The sequence below is a fragment of the Diuraphis noxia genome, unplaced genomic scaffold (assembly GCF_037042655.1).
Source record: "Diuraphis noxia isolate RWA-SAM2 unplaced genomic scaffold, SU_Dnox_SAM2 contig0001, whole genome shotgun sequence".
Classification (NCBI taxonomy): Eukaryota; Metazoa; Arthropoda; class Insecta; order Hemiptera; family Aphididae; genus Diuraphis; species Diuraphis noxia.
Window position 1 is genome coordinate 67,064,678 of NW_028301711.1, and position 18,690 is coordinate 67,083,367.

Below are 18,690 nucleotides of genomic sequence, written 5' to 3' on the forward strand. Positions count from 1 at the left end.
AAATTAATAATAATTTTATATATTGTATTACACGAAATTACAACAGTAGGTAGGTATATAGTATATTATACGTATTATAGTGTATTATATAGTATAATATTATAATATTTAGTGCGCGGCACCACGATGATTTATTCTCGTCGCGGCGACATATATGGCAATGATTGAGGCGAAATCGCAGCCTCAGATTTAGGTAGTAGGTATAATAACTACAATATCTATTCGTTCGAACTTTTTTTTCCAAAGTAATTTTCATTAACCCTGTCTAGTTGTCTAAAAAAAAAACATTGACACTCAATAAATTAATCCAGTATGTTTGCACTGCAATACAAGCGATAAACAAAATATTCGTTTTTATATTTCGAGTATTTTACGAGAGACTGACAGAATGTAATATAAGGTGATGGATACAATATAGTAAACATATTATATTTGGTTAAAATCCGTCTTAATACAATGTTATCAAAATGTATATAGATATAACTTGACAATTTGGTATTTTTAAAGTGTACCTTATTTTCTCACTACACAACTCATCAAGAGCTTTTGCGGCCGTTACAAAACCCCTTTAAAATTCTATATCTTGAGTGTTTTCTTATCAATTTATTGCACCTAAAGGCTAGTTATACGACTTAGTTTATATAATAATGCGTAACAGTCGGCAGTCTAATATGTTTCTACTTTTAGATATTTTCAATTGTATATTAATTCGTACTTATAAAAACAAGTACTTACTTAATTAGTTAATTGCTCCATGGTATATATATAATATATATATACCATACAGCTTCTGATATAAAAATCACATATTTTATACTTTTGGGCTAGAAAATATAAATTATAATTAATGAAATTAACAAAATGTATTCATTTTTTAGTTCACATTATCAACGTATTTACGTATAACGTATATCAATATAGTATATAGTACAATTTTTATTAACTTGAATAATCGACTCAGTGCTAATTTGCAGAATTTAAACGAATTTTTTAATCTAAAATTAACTTGACCTAATTTTGAGTTAATTGTAAGTTAAGAATAGTGATGGAAACTTTTATTGTGCCGACATCCTGAAAAAATGTATCACAAGGAAGTTACAAAACTGCAATTCACTATATTGAAGGTACTTCAAAAATGTGATAAACCTTTATTATTGTATTAATTTTCTTTTATAAAATTATTTATTGATTTGACAGGCTTACAAATTTAGGTAGGTACTTGTTTTCATTCTACGTCAGAACCCATTCTCATTTATAAATGTTCATTAACACTATAATATAATATGGTTATGTTTAGATATAACCATGTACCTACGTAAAATAATTTCAGTATAAATGCATATTTGTGGGTGTATGTGTAGACTGTGTAGTACATGGTTAAATATAGGTACGACGGTCACGGCGGTCAATCGTCGATGGTATCAACAGCAGTAATTGATGACCTGTAAACGCATTTACACACGCATTTATAATGTACAGTGAGGGTTGGTGGCGGAGGAGTAGCTCTGTAGTGGGCCGCTCACACAATCTTGCTCCTGTTCTGCAGAAAAACATAAATTTAAATTACCAATATTATAATAATGTCGGTGAAGAAATTCTCGAACAACCCGCAGAAGAGATAAAAATAATATCGTAAATATATTATTGAATATAGTTGGTTAAAGAAGTCACTGAGACACAGAACGGAGCTGCAGTAACGATGCAACAACTGCACTCCCGCTGCAGTGCTTGAAACGTAAGTATTTAACGAATGATATACGTACTCTAAATAATAATAAACCATAGCGAGGTACTCAGAATTTAATTTGTGTAAAAGTGCGATCATTTAGTTTTAACAGTAGCCGTACTTACCCATATAATTACACACTCGTATGATATTATACTATCATGATATAGTAATAAGTAATATCATACTACGGGGAAGCACACGCGTCTGTTTCTTTAGCGATACGATCGGAATAATTACATCGATTGATGGTGGCGATCGATACCTTCACAAATCGACAATGTCGTAATGCGAGCGTTTCGTTGAAACCGAAACGGATAAAAAATTATAAGTACCAATAGGACATACAAGTATAATAAAACAACTTCAAGCAGACGCATCGTTCTTGAATTTAGGCGGTGGGTGGGGGTAATAGAGATTTTCTGGAGTGTCCCACCTGACCACCTGGGAACACCACACACGCACACGCACTCGAGTTGCATTCTCCATTGATAAGTACTGCCGTTAACGAAACGATATAATTAGACGATCCGCGCGCCAGTGACGACGACGATACGTCATCGTCGTCACACCGAATCGTCACGAAACCTCATCGCGGTGGCGGCGGCTGGTGAACGAGCAACGATCGAGTGCGTGCATGTCAGCGCGTGCGGACGCGTGTGCCTCGTGTCTAATAATATTTATAATATATTTTACTTTTCTCCTTTGCGGGCGCCGGTAGTGTAAAACGACTGTGTAAGCCGCCGCCACCGCCGCCACAACAACAACAACAATAGCAATAATAATAATAATAATAATAGTGTAATCCTACTTTGACGACGCGGCGTATAAAACGTGCGGTCCGTCGGTCGCACGCGTTCAGTCCGCATTAACGACCGTGCACGGCGGTCGCGAGCAGCCGACCACGCACACCGGATCCTCTGCGTACGAATAACGCACTCTCGCCACCCGCGCACGCAGCTATAGACGGCGTACAGCCCCGGACCGCGGTCGCGTTCATCATCATCGTTTCCCGAACCGTGGTCGTATACGACACTACGACCTCTTACGCGCGAAACTCAAACACCGTCCGCGTCGATTATTATTGTTGTACATTTTAAGCTGGTCGTATCCGCGGACGGACATCTCGGCGACGTGCTCATACCGCGATCACCTCGTAACATAAAATAATATTATGATAGGCAGTGCCGACGTCTGGTGGTCGCACGTGCCGGTCGTCGGCCGCGCGGTCCGATTCGCAGTGCTTTTGATCGTTCTTCGGCTTGCCGATTTCATGACAGCGGTGACGTGTGACGCGGCCGCCGACGACGACAGACACCAGCAACACCTTCAGCAGCAGCAGCAGCACATCCACCTCACTGAATTGGGACGGAACATAATCAAAGGGTTGAAACTGGAAAAGTTACCGGACATGACCAAGGTATAATATAATATTACCTGTATATAATCGCGCGAACGTTTATCTAGAAATTTCTAGCGTGAAGAGCGGAAACAGCTATAAAACTAAATACTGGTAGCTAATAAATAAAATATGTATAATGCAACCCAATTTACTTTTGATTCGCATAATTATAAGTTATAATTGTACCTATTGCGTATCTAAGGTCAATAGGAAAAGGAGTTTGGATATAAATAATATGTCTAAAAGTATCTACAACAAAGTGAATGAGGGTAGTAAATATACTGCACGAGTTATGTACATAGCCACGTATAAATAAATATAAATTCGGCACTGGGTACACTAGACGTGCATGATCATCACATCATAATAACACATTGTTACAAAACGTATATGCCACACGTGGGTATTACGCGGATGCGTACCTGCATGGGTGAGCATTTACGGCGACAGTACCCTCGGGGTATATAATTAGGTATTTTAAGAATGAAAAAAATAAATGCTTGTGCGTGAGGTTGCACAAGTTCTAGAGTATCATGACTGTATTTGTCATTGTCGTGAATAACAAAATAATAGTAATTGGCGCTTTCAATTTTAATTTATAAATTATAACCCTACGATCGTAATGGGCAGTGGCGCTGAAGTCCTAAAAATCTAGTAGGGCGAAAAATATTTCAAGAGGCCCAACATCTTAATATCGGAAAAAATGGCATACCGTGGAGAGGAAAATGGTCAATATGAAGCGGCCCTATCTTAAATGTTCAAAATATGTCGGGCCATGGCCCGACCTTAACATAGGGTTCGGCGCCACTGGTAATGGGGATGAATATAATTTGTAATGGTTTTTATTTTTTGACACGGATCTGTGTACATTACCTCATACTTATAGATTGTGATCCTTTCAAATGACCACTATGAACATAACGTTTGATGTATCTGTAATCTGCATGTCGATGCCTAACCTTTGATTTTTTTTAGAATACATAAATTTTATATCTGTATTTAAATTCTCGCAAAAAGGTAGAAGATTAAATTTTTGGATTATACGTACTATGATAATATATTATGTATGTATAGATTAATAATTTAATGGTTGTACGGAACCCCAAAGTGCTGTTACCACTGGTAGCTAGAATTATTATATTTTTATAATTATATAATTTATATATCTTATGAATATGATCTAATGATTTCTATGAAGGGATTTTTTCTCTTTGGTGTGATAAAACAATATTTTTAACTACGCTGAATGATTATAAATTATATATTTACAAAGATTTTACTGAATACACTAAGAGGGTCTCTGGACAAGTCGTTTTATTGGATTATCAGACAATTTTCTTTTACGTAAGCTGTGTGGTAAAGAATGATTGATCTAGTTGTCTTAAATGGTCTTGTAAAATTTATGCTATAGAACACGGTAGCAGTTTGGTCTATAATTTAGTTTACTTTTACTTATTAACAATCAACATTTGTATGAATTACATTTCATTTTTTTACATTTGTTAGTTATTATGTCTATTTATTACTTAGTTATTATTAATTGTGCTTAAATTAATATAAATATGTCAATAAATTATAGCGAGGAAAAATGTTCAACTCTGCAATAATTAATAAATATTATATACCTAAATTAGTAAATATAAATTAATTCATGAAAAAACGATCGTTGTGTAAATAATAAAAATTAATATATTAACACTTGCTTGAATTTCTCAACTCGTTAATAAGTATATGGCCAACATTGTACGCTGGTTAGGTTATTATACGTATATATAACATACGATTTGAAATCTAAAACGTAGCAACTCACATCCGTTTTTTGTTTATTAGTATAGCTGTATAGGTATGAGTATTATAATATATATTATATATATTATATAGGTATAGATATTAATGTATTATTACTATATATACACACGCTTCTATTTAATGATTTTCAGTTTCAATAACTTTTAAGCGGCGGCGTCGTTCGGTCATAAATTTTACGGGCCCAAATATACTAATAAACTAATATAGGATTAGGAATTTCAAATCGCCGCAAAGCATAGATGACGCCGCATATACTCTACGATAATCGTTTGGTAGGCAGATTCTAGATATAACATGATATACTATTAAATTAGTACATTATTATTTTATTAAATACCGTTGCCGATATAATATAGTTGATGTTAATCAGTAATCACGTATTTCTCGTTTGACTGTATTATAAAATATTACATTTTAAATACGCGTTCACCTGCATTTATGTTTGACACACGTGAGTGTAGGGGACACCTAATATAATATATATATTTCCTATTTTATAAAATAGGTAATCTCGCAAACGTTCCTCTTTGGCTCTCTGAATATTAGTAGGTATATTATATTATACAGGTGTCTCTTACATTTACATTGTAGGTACAGATTAAAATATGGTGAACAGTAATATGAAACGATAATTGCACACGACGATCGGACGGACGATTGGAAAGTATAAACATACTTAATAATAATATGCTGTTTCGCAATCAATTGTTATATGTGGGTGTTTAAATTGTATAATATTTAACGTTTTAAATGAAACTTGGTACACACAGGGGCCATTATATGATTTTTTTGGCTTAGATTAAGTTATTAAAAAAAAAAATTTTTGTATCGTTTTATCTGTTCCGGTTCTTAAAACTACAAAACAATGGTTTTGGTTCCGGTAAATATTGATATTTAGGGGTATATTTTTCTTACAAAATATAAATAAAGGTTGAATTAATAAGCAAAATTGTAATATCTCAAATGATAAGATTCAATAATAGTTATCAAAATTCAGAAGGGTTGAAGAAACTATAAGGTTTAATATTTTGGTTTTAAAAAAACTGAAAACTATATATTTTTTTTTTATTGAACATTATAGTTTCGAAAACATAGGCTATTAGCTTTTGAGGTTTATACAATATTTTTTTTTACTATATTAGTGGCTTAATTCTATTTAATTATCATATGCTTTTTTCTAATTTTAATACCTTGAGGAATGCTATGATGTTTTCTGGTTAGCAGTTAGGACCGATAATCTCGTACAGGTTTGATGATATGTTATGCTTTTTTCTTTCTTCCTCATTGGATCTGCACTCAGTTATATAAATACTTACATGTTGTACTATTATTATTAAATTTATTTTTACTTGACAAATGATCATTGTTGTCATTGCATAAGTAATTTCTATCATTTCTATCATATTATGTAAAAATGTAAAATATTTAAAAATTGATAATAATTAGGTTAAATGATTCATTGCTCAGTGAATACATTAAACAGTCATAACTCACAACCCTGGCAGAAAAGTTGCCAACAGTTATTTGTATTACAGTATTATTAGTGATAAGTGAAATATACGTATAATATCTATAATTTATCATATAATATTATGTAATATGTGTATTAAAATAAATATAATATGCATAATATTTATATATTATATTTATTAGCATTAATACATATATCAGTTTGATAAAAATGTATACGGGGCACGTAGGTATTTAATATTTATTGAAATTTTAATTATCATTTTACTAGTCATCGACGTCACCATACGTCCAACACTATAATGATGTTATCAATTATCATAATACGACTGGTTATAACTTAAATTATATAGTTTATTACTAAAGGATGGGTAGATAACAATTTTCCAAAAATCATTATTTATTTTTATTTTTTAGGGAGGGGGAGTTAAATACTCATATTTTATTGTTTTCTGAAACTGTAACTTTATTATGTTATAAAATTGAGAATTATAAATCCATGTATACATTTGCAAATTCATTGAACCAATTATTATCACCTACATAAAAAAATGAAATCGACAAAAAACCGGGATTCCCTATCATTAGATATGTATATAGGTTAATACCTATATACATATATTAGTATGCATTTATACCTTATTAACGCATTGAAAAGCGCTAAAATAATTATATATACCTAAGATAATACCTCAATCTTTTTAAATTTTGAGTGGTGGGATTTGAAATACCGACTCTGCTCAAAGCGAATTTCGTAGGTATACAATATTTTATTAAAATTCAATACATCCGTTACAGTGGTTAGGGACTTCGAAAAACTCGACAGTTAACACTCATGTCCTATATTATGTACTTACAGCAGAAAAACCCAGTTTTTTTAATCACTTATTAAGCACAACTATATAGGTACCTGATTGAGAAGAGGTTTCTATAATAAATATATAGGAATGCAAAATAAATATCCAACTGATTTTAAAAAACGAAAATGTTTAGGTACTGTATCTTTTGATCACAAGACCATAACTATCAGCAGCTAGGTGGGTGTGATATTCGCAGTCCCAAGATAAAGTAAGGTGATTTACTGCAATTAGTCAAGCTTATTTCCTAAATAAATTTTTTAAATCCATATAATAATTTACTGTAATTTATGTATTTACTTTAATGTATAGGTACGATTAATAAATACCTAGCTTAAAATTATTTTGTGTGTAATAGACTTTTCTTGTCTTATTGATTGTGTATATTTGACTACTTATATATATATATATATTATAAAAAATAACTGTTTTATAAATCTTTAGTTCAAATTTTAAAATACCACATTACGACAAATACTATGTGTAATGAGTTTTTTAAGTTTTGGTTTTAGTTAGTAGACACCTAGAAAGTGAATTAGTATAATTTATATAATTTTAGTTCCCAGAACTAAGGTTTATAGTACTGTACTTATTTTTTTTATATATATACATACATATTTATAGTGTAAAAGCGAGGATGTATATTTGTTGATTTATACTGTAGACACTAGAGTGTGATCGTTAAAGTGTTAATAGGAAAAAAACAATCATAACATTAATAAATAGTTTCTGAAATATTAAAATATGTAACATAATATAGTATTATAGGTACTCATGTAAATCTGAAAATGTGGGATACGTAAACTGAAAGAATTATGTGATTTTAATTGTTAAAAAAATTAAAAAATTTTGCTTCTTGACAAATACCATAAATACGTTTGGTGCATAATACATAATAATAGTATAATGATCGATACATTAACTTTGTCGTCGGAATTCTCCTATTTCTTTTTCCAGTTATAAAATTACATAATAATGTATTTTACTATACTATATACCTACTCAAATTGTGACTGTGTCCATTAAGAAGGAATTCATGTATACAAATATAATCGAAATGTTTAGGCTTGTATACAAGTTCCTCTTTATCTATTAAACAGTATATAATGTTACATATATAAATACCATATAAGACCAATGCTACGCGTTGTACCTACTTTGTGACTCGCGTCGAAAAAACCAATTAGGTAGGTAATAAATTACGTATTCTGGAATAGTTATGTAAATATAAAATACAACTATAATACATATTTTTTATACTTATAGACATTACTTTTTTTTTGAAAGAAAAATCGTTTCCTGTGTATAAATATGTTGTATTTTTGTGACACGTGTAAATGTGTTATATATATATAATCTTATGTATGAGACAATTTAAAATCTTGCCATCAATAGTCAATACACTATTACATAATATTTATTATCTATTTATAAGTTAAATAAGTGGCGAATGCATCCCTTTTGCATTTTTCAAAACAAATAATAATAATTGGAATTTAGAATTTTAATTTCAACTTTCCCGTCACGTTATCGACATATTCGATATTTTTCGAAAAATCTTTAATCGTTTGTATTCGTTGAGTAATAAATAACGATAAAGTTACACATTATGTCGTAATTCTATTCTAAAGTTTAAAAATCTAGTCTCGATTTATATATTAATTAAATATTTTTTTATTATTATTCTATTTACTAAATCAGTAATAATACATTTAAAACAGATCAACTTGTTTTTATTCACAAGACACTTGATACATGCATTTAATTGATTTAAAAAAAAAAAAATTAATTACCTACTTATTTATGAACTTACTAATTGTTAATATAAAACACGTGTAATTTTAAAACTAAATATGTACAAATAGCATTACAATACTGAAATTTAAAATAAATCATATTATTATTATAAAGTTATAATATGAAATACATAAAATAAGTTCATAAAAAACTCGGTGATAATTTTAGTATTAGGTAACGGAATCTTAATTTGTTTTTTTCTCATAAACAAATTACAAAGTAATGTAATATTTTTGGAGAGATGAGTGCGTCGTACGATAAATTATTATTATGCATATACTAAACTATTTATTACGATGGTGGTTATTTATATGACAGGACAACAGTAAAACAGATAAAGCATATAAAACAATATTATTATGAAATTAAAAAAAAAACATATACATATTAAACGGAGTATAATTTTATTATGTTTCGTAACAACTATAATTAGTGCAACACGTCATGGCATGGCATGCCTAAATCGTTAAAATAGATTAATTCCGTTATTTCATTCATAATCGCAATTCGTCTGGTATATCACCGTATAATATATTATACTATTTAAACGAAGTGTCTATCCAATGGAATCGAAATTGTTTCAAATGAATATAGTATTATTATATATAGTAAACACTCTACGTACTCAACTACTTAAAAAATCCATACCTATATCAGCTATCAGTCTACATGTAAACATAAGAAATCGTTTAACGATTTAACCAATAAATAATAATTCATTAGAATTTGACACAATCGATTTTCAGAAGAATAAAACGTCTTAGACACGATATGACACGACAGTCTTTGTTGACAAAAAACAAATATCATTGTGTCATCATCGATATAATTACAATTTGATGATGATTTTGAAATGTAAATAATTTTCATCTAACTTTTGTTGTCTTATACACATTATATAATTACTTTTAGTAATGTATTATTAAATTAACTTATTTTTGACATTATATTATAATTGAATGAATAACGAGCTATTTTTTAACTAAATGTTGAATAATAATTTAGTAGGTACATTTTCATAGTGGATAAAAATATATTTTATTATCATAGGTATAGCTATAAAAGTGTATTCTATCGAAAATCTTATTTTATTAAATTGTAAATACCTATCATTTTAGATTCTTAGTGGAGCGAGGAATGCATTGGTTTTATTATGATGTTTATTTCTATTTCTTTTTTATTCTGTTAACACTTTTTCTCCCTCTAAACTTGCTCAAAAGTATCAAGTATAACATATTTTATGAAAGGTAATATTCTTGAGCTGGTACTTTAAAAGGTCATTTTTGATTTTCTAAACGGTATTCGAAATAAAAGTGGTTAAAGGAAAATAACATACGGTTTCACGATTTTATAACATTAAATAATTACGAACGACGTTTTCTTTCATAAATATTGCTTAAAATGAAAATGACAAGCGATCTTTTTTGTTGTATGTTGTCCCCTATGGCTTAAAGTTCGGAAAATTTTAGCCATTTTGAGCTATTTATAGACATTTTAATTTCGAGAGTTTTTTTGTTGTAAGTCGGTTAAAAACATTCGTAAAAACTTGAAATTTGGGTTGTTTACTCATATTAGCCTTACCTAGACATGGTAAAATTTTCAAAACATTTGAGTGATTTTTTTATAAACATTCAAAGTTTGAATTTTGACGACATACGTAAAAATCACAAAATTTCTCAAATTTTAAGCTTAATTTTAAGCTAGAAATTCATAAAAAAATTTCTTTTTAAATCTATGATTTGAAAATTTTTAATAAACTATAATATATCCTAGGCAGATAACCGTCTCCGCTCAGAATCGTTTTTCGTATACCTACAATGATATAATATCATTGGATTCAAATTTAATTCCATCCATTATAGTAACCTACTGTACAGCAGAGCGACATCTACGACTTACCGGCTTTTTTTATTTTTATTTACCTATTGGTTTTTATGATATTTTATGTAATTATAGTAAAACTATTTGGCTCTGTGGCTCTATACTATTGATAACCTTAAAGATACCTTCTATTTGTCTATATTAGCATGATTACTAGCTATATTAAAATAGGTAGGTAGTTTCTCGCGCGATTAAAAATCAAATTATTTAAAAAAATATCGTACAACCACAAATAGTGTTTTTACCTTTGAGTTCGATAATAGATCAATTGAATCGAATATTACCTACACCTAACATGATGTAATTGGTTCTGCTAAATGCAAACTTGGTAAAGTGTAACTTCGTTGATCTGAGTCAACACACGTTAGTATAATTAGCTTTTTTATATTATTTGAGACACTGATTAAATAGGTAAATACATAAAATATGTATATGTAATATATGTTAAAACTTGAAAAAATAAAAAACGGTAATTTGACCAGCCTCAAACACATACCCTGCGGACCACATGTGGCCCTCTAATCCTTTCGATGTGGTCCTCGAAAGACCAAAATAAACAATAATTTTTTTTAAATATACATTTAAATTTTTATTTAAACATTAACATTGTTAATTATAAAGATATAAAAAAAAAATGTCTACGAAAACGTTTAGCCCGCAAACCTTTGATGTATATATATATATGACCAGTTGGTAATTTAAGTTTGAGATCACTGAACTAGGTGGTATGGCGTAGTAGTAATGTGACATGTATTATATTTTTATTTAACTTATATATTTTACATTACTTGCACCGATAAGAATCTTAGAAAAACATCGGTATGGCATACGTTCTTGTATGCGTACTGCATAAATATCAATAGATAGCATTAGATGGCAGATTATGCGTGCCGCACTGCCGCGTATAATATTACTATATAATAATGTGGAAGAAATAGAAAACAGTCACACGTCAGCGACAGGGGAAAACACAAAAAGCCGCCTGGACGAGTGTCTAAGAAATATAATACATAATAATACACGATATGTAAATAGGATGATAATTCTTTTTCTTTTTTTTTTTGACTTTAACGCAGGTGGACATCAGCAACGATGAATTCCACTGCAAGTATTTGGAATATTTCCGGCGATTGTATGAGGATGAATCAGAATTTTATGATCCCGACGACAGCGATGATGTAATAATGGCAGTGGGTTATAATAATGACGATGACCACGACGTATCCGCGATACAAGTACGGGGCCGAGTGAAACACTTCAGCAGCAAAAACAGTGACGACGAGTCTCCGTGGTTACCGACAGGTAATACGTCATAAATAATGTATGCAGTCTACTTATTCATCATGTACCAATAATCAATCATCATTGATGGTATCTATGTAGATAGTATCCATGTATAAGAATAATATATAACCAAATAACAATGATCTTACCTATCTCTGCCTACGTCCAGTTGGTATCGATCAACGAACAACTATTAACAATTTTGGGAACTGAGATGAATGAGATGATCATTGAATGATTTTTAACCCATTTCCTTAATTTAAACAGTTTAAAAACGATTTTATGAAATGAATTAAATGTTGTAATAGCCGATTTAAAATTGTTTAAAGTTTAAGTAAAATTCCGTTAAAAATATTTTTTAGAATAAAATAAAATAATTATACATTTTTTAAATTAGATTTTTCACTAGTGGTTTTTAAGACATATATTATTGTATTTCCAAGTCACATATTTTTTGACATACCTGTATTTAAATGAGTATAAGGTAACTTAAAAACATGGTTTTAATTTAAAAATAATAATATTCATGTTTATTTACTTGACACTATTTAATAAAAATTCAATATAACTCTGTAACTTAACTTTGACTTATTATAACTTTATAATGCCCAATAAAGTGCCCTACAAATTTGTCCTTGATGTGCTTTTGCTGTTAACCAATTTAATTATATTATATCATTCGTTGTATATTTAAGATTTAACCACCATCATTGTATGTACTTATCTGCATAGATACTCAATGATGATTTGTCGATTTACCTTATTTAAGTACGAGTAGATCCTGAATGAATCTACGAGTATATATAACGTACTTTCGAGTTTCAACACTCGTATTTAGATAGGAGCGTATTTAGGTTTTTTTTTTTTTGGGGGGGGGGGCTGTGGTATTTTCTCCAACTGAAATTCCCAATTCAGCCTATATGAGTTAGATATTTACATCTGATAGGACATACCTAATAAGCAGACTTCATAAACAATTCCTGGATTTCGGGGGAGGGTGGCTGAAGCCCCCTGCTTCACTTTATTGTGAATTTCATAAACGTGAAGTTGGTTTTTCCAAATTATACGAATAAGCGTGTTTTGAAATAAAAATTATAGAGTGAATAAATTCGGAAATATTTATTTGAGATATGACCCACATTTGTTAATATGCAGAGGGGACGAGTAAGAAATCGGTCAACGTGATTAAAATGTTCGGACCATGTGTTCAATAACCAATAAACATTTGCCAAATATAAAAAAACATAGATAATTTATATGCATGATGATGTTTGGTGATTATATACAATTTCAACACGCCTCGTCAAAGAACAAATTAAACATAAAACTATACATTTTTATTTTTATTGTCTTATTGACTTTCATTCATTTAGACTAAATTTTTGATGAGGTATTTACTATTTTTAATTGTCTTCTAAATAATTGAATAGGTAGTTAATTAAACTAAAATCAATTGATCAAATTAATTACGAATCGTATCTCGTATCTGATACTTAAAAGTTTAAGCCTGCAAGTACAAAATCCATTAAGATCATTATAAATTATGTAAATTTAATATTTAAATTACCCATATTATTATATTTTGAGAGTTTCTTCCAAATATATTCACGTATAATTGTAATGTATAATGTATATCTTACACAATATGGATACACATAATATATTAAAATCAAGCGATTACCTATACCTATAATATTTAAAACTCGACGTAATTTACTATTAAGTATTAATACTACCATAAATAAGTAGGTAATTGGAAATCCAGATGTCATCGGTCATCATAATGATAAAAACTGCAGTTTATAAGTTATGTCGACAAGTCGTTTGGATAAACTAGTTCAAGAGAATAAGATACCTAATTTACTAAATTGCATATAGGTACATAATTATAATACATATACACCTATGATTAAATCGATTGTGATTTGTGAGCAAATATTATTGTAGTTATTTTTTTTTGCGTTAACACTATTTCTGCACGTATAGCACGTGCGACATTTTTCTCATTTTAATTGTTATCATTATCTATCAAACATAATATGACCAGACTTAACCTTATTTATTTAAAGGTATACGATACAGATTTCGGATCGTTAACATTTAAACGATATCTATATAACTGTAAAATTATTTTTAAACAAAATTGAAATGAACACGGTGCCGTAAAACATAAATAAATAGTATGTATAAATGTATTATTATTAAAAATTATGTTTCTATAGAATAAAATTTATATTTTGGGAATACTACACTGACATATCATCAGAATGATGATGCCATGTAAAATATATTTCAAATACTCGATTGAGCCGAAATTTCAGCAGGTATTAACGGGACTTTTCTTATTAATTGTACCTATACATTATATATATATATATAGGTATGTACTTTGCCGATGGGCATGTTATACCTTCGACGTAATTTGTACGTAGTACGATATTTGATTTTATTATTTAAAACTTATTGAAATATTAAATTATATTGTCTTTGTATATAAAAAATTTTAATTTAAATTCTGGTATATTGGAAAAAATTTATGCAAACGTATCATGCATGTATGTCACATTTACTTTTTTCAAATTGTTGATTGATGACTGTATTATGAGCCATGGGTAAAGAGTTTTTTTTAATGTGGGTGTGTATAACAAAATATTCTTTAGGTCAAGTATAATTTACCTATGTATTCCTAAGTAGGTTACCTATAATAATTATAGTGACAAGGGTAAAGGGAGATGGAAAGGAGCAGCTGCTCCAGGAGGAAAGAGCAGATAAAAATAAGTAGATAATTTAATTGTTACATAAGTTTGTGTTAGAAAATATTTTATTTGAAAAATAAAAAATATTTTTATTTAGAAAAAATACGAAATGAAATATGTATATATAATAATCCTTATGTGTGTGTTGTTGTTATGTGTATTTGAATTCTTGGGTATAACTATAAAGTGTTCGGGGGTATAGGTAATTAAAGTGCTTTGGTGAAATGACAAAATCGGAAACTAACGAGTTATTCCTTAAAAACATTTTTTCCAAATACGCGATAGTAATTTTAGATATCTTATTAATATTTATCAATAAAACACGACTTCTGTGATTTTAGTTCAACTCTACAGAGTTAAGATTTCAGTGCTCGTAAACATTACAGTCATTACTCATTACTTTAGGAACTCTTATACTAATATAATAATATGATTAAAATTATATATGTTCTATAGATTTTCTTCACTGACCAAAGTCGTATGTCATTGTTTTATACTATGTGATAGGCAAAAAAGAGTACATACTGTAGAGAAAACTTTTAACATCATCAAGTATTTTCTTTATAAAATCCTAATTGAGATAGGAAATAAATATAAATAAAATGATACAATATAAAAATAGAGGCGTGTAAAATATTACAGTATATAATTTTTAACGATATATTCCTATAAAAATAATATAGTATACGATTTTCAACTTTTAACTACTTTGAAGTGCAATGATACGCACAAGTCACAAAGCACACATTTTTAATGACGTGTTTGTGTTTCAGATGATAACGGCTATGTGTTGCAGCGCACTGCGACGATCACGTTCCCGATTGATGAGACGATGGTGCGCGACAGCGGCGGCCGCGTGTCGGTCATCAAGTCGGTGGCACGAATCTATGCAAACGCCCCTCAAGTACGGGTCCACGTATACGGTCGTCTGCTGAAGTCAGCTGATGCTGTTTCACGAGAAAATCCGTCTCATGTCGCCGATCTCACGTGGCCGAGCGGTGGCGATGGTCGATGGATGGACGTGGACGTCACGCGCTTGTTGCGGCCGCGGAAACGTTACCATCGTGATGATGCTACCGGTACGTCTCTGGAACTCTCGCTGCAGTATTCGGCAGCCAGAACGATCTATTTTGGAAACGAAACGGACACGGATCACGGCCGACATCCTGTTCTTCACTCTTTCGTGGACGGAGCGGTGGACGTCGGCTCGCGTTTGGCGACAGTGGCCGTCCGATGTCCAGGTGAAACGAAACGGAAAAAACGAGACGGCCGCGTTAGTCACGGCCGCGGTAAAAAACGTCGTCGGCCTTCTCCGTCCGGTCGCGTTCGTCGGACCGACTGCAAGGCCGAAATTTCGGTGGCTGTGGGGAACGACAGCGTGACCGAGCACAGCGGCGGAGGTGGCGGGAACAAATGTTGCCGGGAACAGATGCGTGTTGTTTTCGCCGACATTCCAGGTTTCGATTTTATAGTCGAGCCAAAGTGGTTCGATGCGGGCCTTTGCCGGGGACGGTGCCCTGCAAAGTACAATCCGGCCACCCGGCACGCTTTCATCCAGAGTCTGTTGTGGAAGCAGCACAACAACAATCGCCGCGGCAGTAACGGGGAGAAGCGGTCTCGTAGAAAGGTCCGTCACGGCGGTGCTAGCGCGGTGGCTACCACGACAAGGGCGCCTCAGCCTCCGCCCAAACCGTGTTGCGCGCCAAGCAAACTTGACCGGTTGCAGATCATTCACGTCGACGAGACGGACCCGAGCTCGCTGAAGGTGACCACATGGAAAGAAATGGCCGTTGTGGAATGTGCGTGTTCGTGATCGACGAACTTCGGGTTAAGTTTGACCCACCTCATCCGACACCAAATGCTTCACCGATTTACAGTATTATTTCATTTTTTTTATAATCGAGTACATTGATTATTTTTGTATGCGATGTATGAAGTCTCGCTCGGAATGTTTTTCTTGCCTCCATAGTTTAATATGTTGTTAACGTGTTTCATTCAAAACGTGTGTCTTATATAATATTTGATCATTTGAATATTTAATTATCGCTGTAAAAATTCAAAATTGTTTTTATATCATGCTTTCCAAAGATAATAATATCTTGGATAACGATTAAGTAGATGGAAAAAACAGGAAACATTTATTACTTAGTGCTTCTTAATTCTTATACAGGGCATTTTTATTTATTTATTTTTTATACACTGAATAATGAATATACGGGTTGTCAAGTGTTGAAAAATTTCGTATCGATGTTAAGAAAGGTCACATGTACATAATTACTAGGGGACGGACTTGAGTGTTTAACACTTACTATAGCCCTATAATAGTTAATAAGGAAAGATTTGTTGATCTCGGCGTTATGGTCGCATACTGTTTAAGCAATATAACAAATATTTCGTAGGTATTATGCATGCGATATAATATGTGTGTTCGATGACGAATCGCCAAGATGTACGGGCCAAAATTATATTATACTATTATTATTTATTGTATAATATCCTCAAAATGATCTAACGAATTTTATATTGTTTACGAGTCTAATAATATTAGGTGTATTATATTGTTTATTACGCATTAGTCATATTTTCTATTATACAACTATATAGCTATAAATTCCAATGTTTAGACTTTAGATGAGTGTTCATAATATATGATAAAAATGATTTGATGGTTTTGTACAAATTGGTAACGTAAGAAACTAAGAAACCCGCTAAAGCCCAACTTGTGTTCATATATTTTTTTATAATATTATAGTCTCGGAAAATAAATACTTAACATTATAACTGTTATTATAGTAAGTATTTATATAAACGAATCACGGTCAAATTTAATGTCGCTTAATTGAAAACAATAACGCAGTCGTCTGCACTTAGTAACACCTGTTCGTTTATTTATGAATTATTGTTTGTAATTTTATCTTTGCAGTTACGATTTTAAAAAGTTTAAGCGCTCTCTTAGTTTAAAGAGTTATTGGATATATTCTCAACTAAAATGTTATTTTAGCCCTTATATAGGTGTGGATTATTAATTGTGGATTTATTTGTTAATTTATTAATTTATTATTTTATAAATGATATATTTTAATACTTCGATATAGATATACCGTTGTCACTGTGCATAACTGTACCATACAATTATTAGTTTTGAACTCCAATAACAAAATATGACTAGATACCTATATGGCATTTAAATGTGGTGTGATGTGTTTTTATTACTCGCGTGAGCATAGAGTTATGTAGCGTTGTAATATTCTTAAGCACAAGTTTATTATTAGCATTAGCTCATTATTTTTAATATTTTTTATACAAAACCATGATCGGACGAAACGGCATATTATATTAGGTATATTATAGTATTATCATGATTAATGCGCTATGTCCTCAAGGTGAATCCCATCCTATTTTAATCATATTATAATATTTTAATTTGTATTATAATATGTAATATCATAGAGATATTAGAGTAAGCATTTTTTGTTTTTTTTTTCCATAATAAGTAATGCGTTTTTCTGCACTACATTGTTGTTTTGTATTTTATATTTCATATTTATTTTATGTATATATAGATATATATTTTTTTTTACTGTACATACCTACTCAATCCATCGACTAAATTATATCGCATTATAATATTAACGCAATCGGAAAGTACCAATACTTAAAACAATTGTTAGCTATAAGTCTATAATACTAATTTATTTTTTATTTATA

The 18,690-nt window shown here is 30.7% G+C and overlaps 1 protein-coding gene across 1 annotated transcript; it reads left to right on the forward strand.

The window, feature by feature from the left end:
* Positions 1 to 2,236: 2,236 nt before the first annotated feature.
* Positions 2,237 to 17,643, forward strand: mav (TGF-beta domain-containing family member maverick). The gene is made up of 3 exons (XM_015519557.2): positions 2,237 to 3,146; positions 12,019 to 12,244; positions 15,756 to 17,643. The coding sequence occupies exons 1-3, from the start codon at positions 2,901 to 2,903 to the stop codon at positions 16,793 to 16,795; spliced, it is 1,512 nt and encodes a 503-aa protein (XP_015375043.2). The 5' UTR covers positions 2,237 to 2,900; the 3' UTR covers positions 16,796 to 17,643.
* Positions 17,644 to 18,690: the final 1,047 nt, after the last annotated feature.

Bases quoted from the DNA above. Each gene is read 5' to 3' on its own strand.
- mav (XM_015519557.2), top strand. From the start codon at position 2,901: ATGATAGGCAGTGCCGACGTCTGGTGGTCGCACGTGCCGGTCGTCGGC. The intron at 3,147-12,018 runs GTATAATATAAT...ACTTTAACGCAG, and splicing joins AGTTACCGGACATGACCAAG to GTGGACATCAGCAACGATGA. The intron at 12,245-15,755 runs GTAATACGTCAT...TTTGTGTTTCAG, and splicing joins GTCTCCGTGGTTACCGACAG to ATGATAACGGCTATGTGTTG.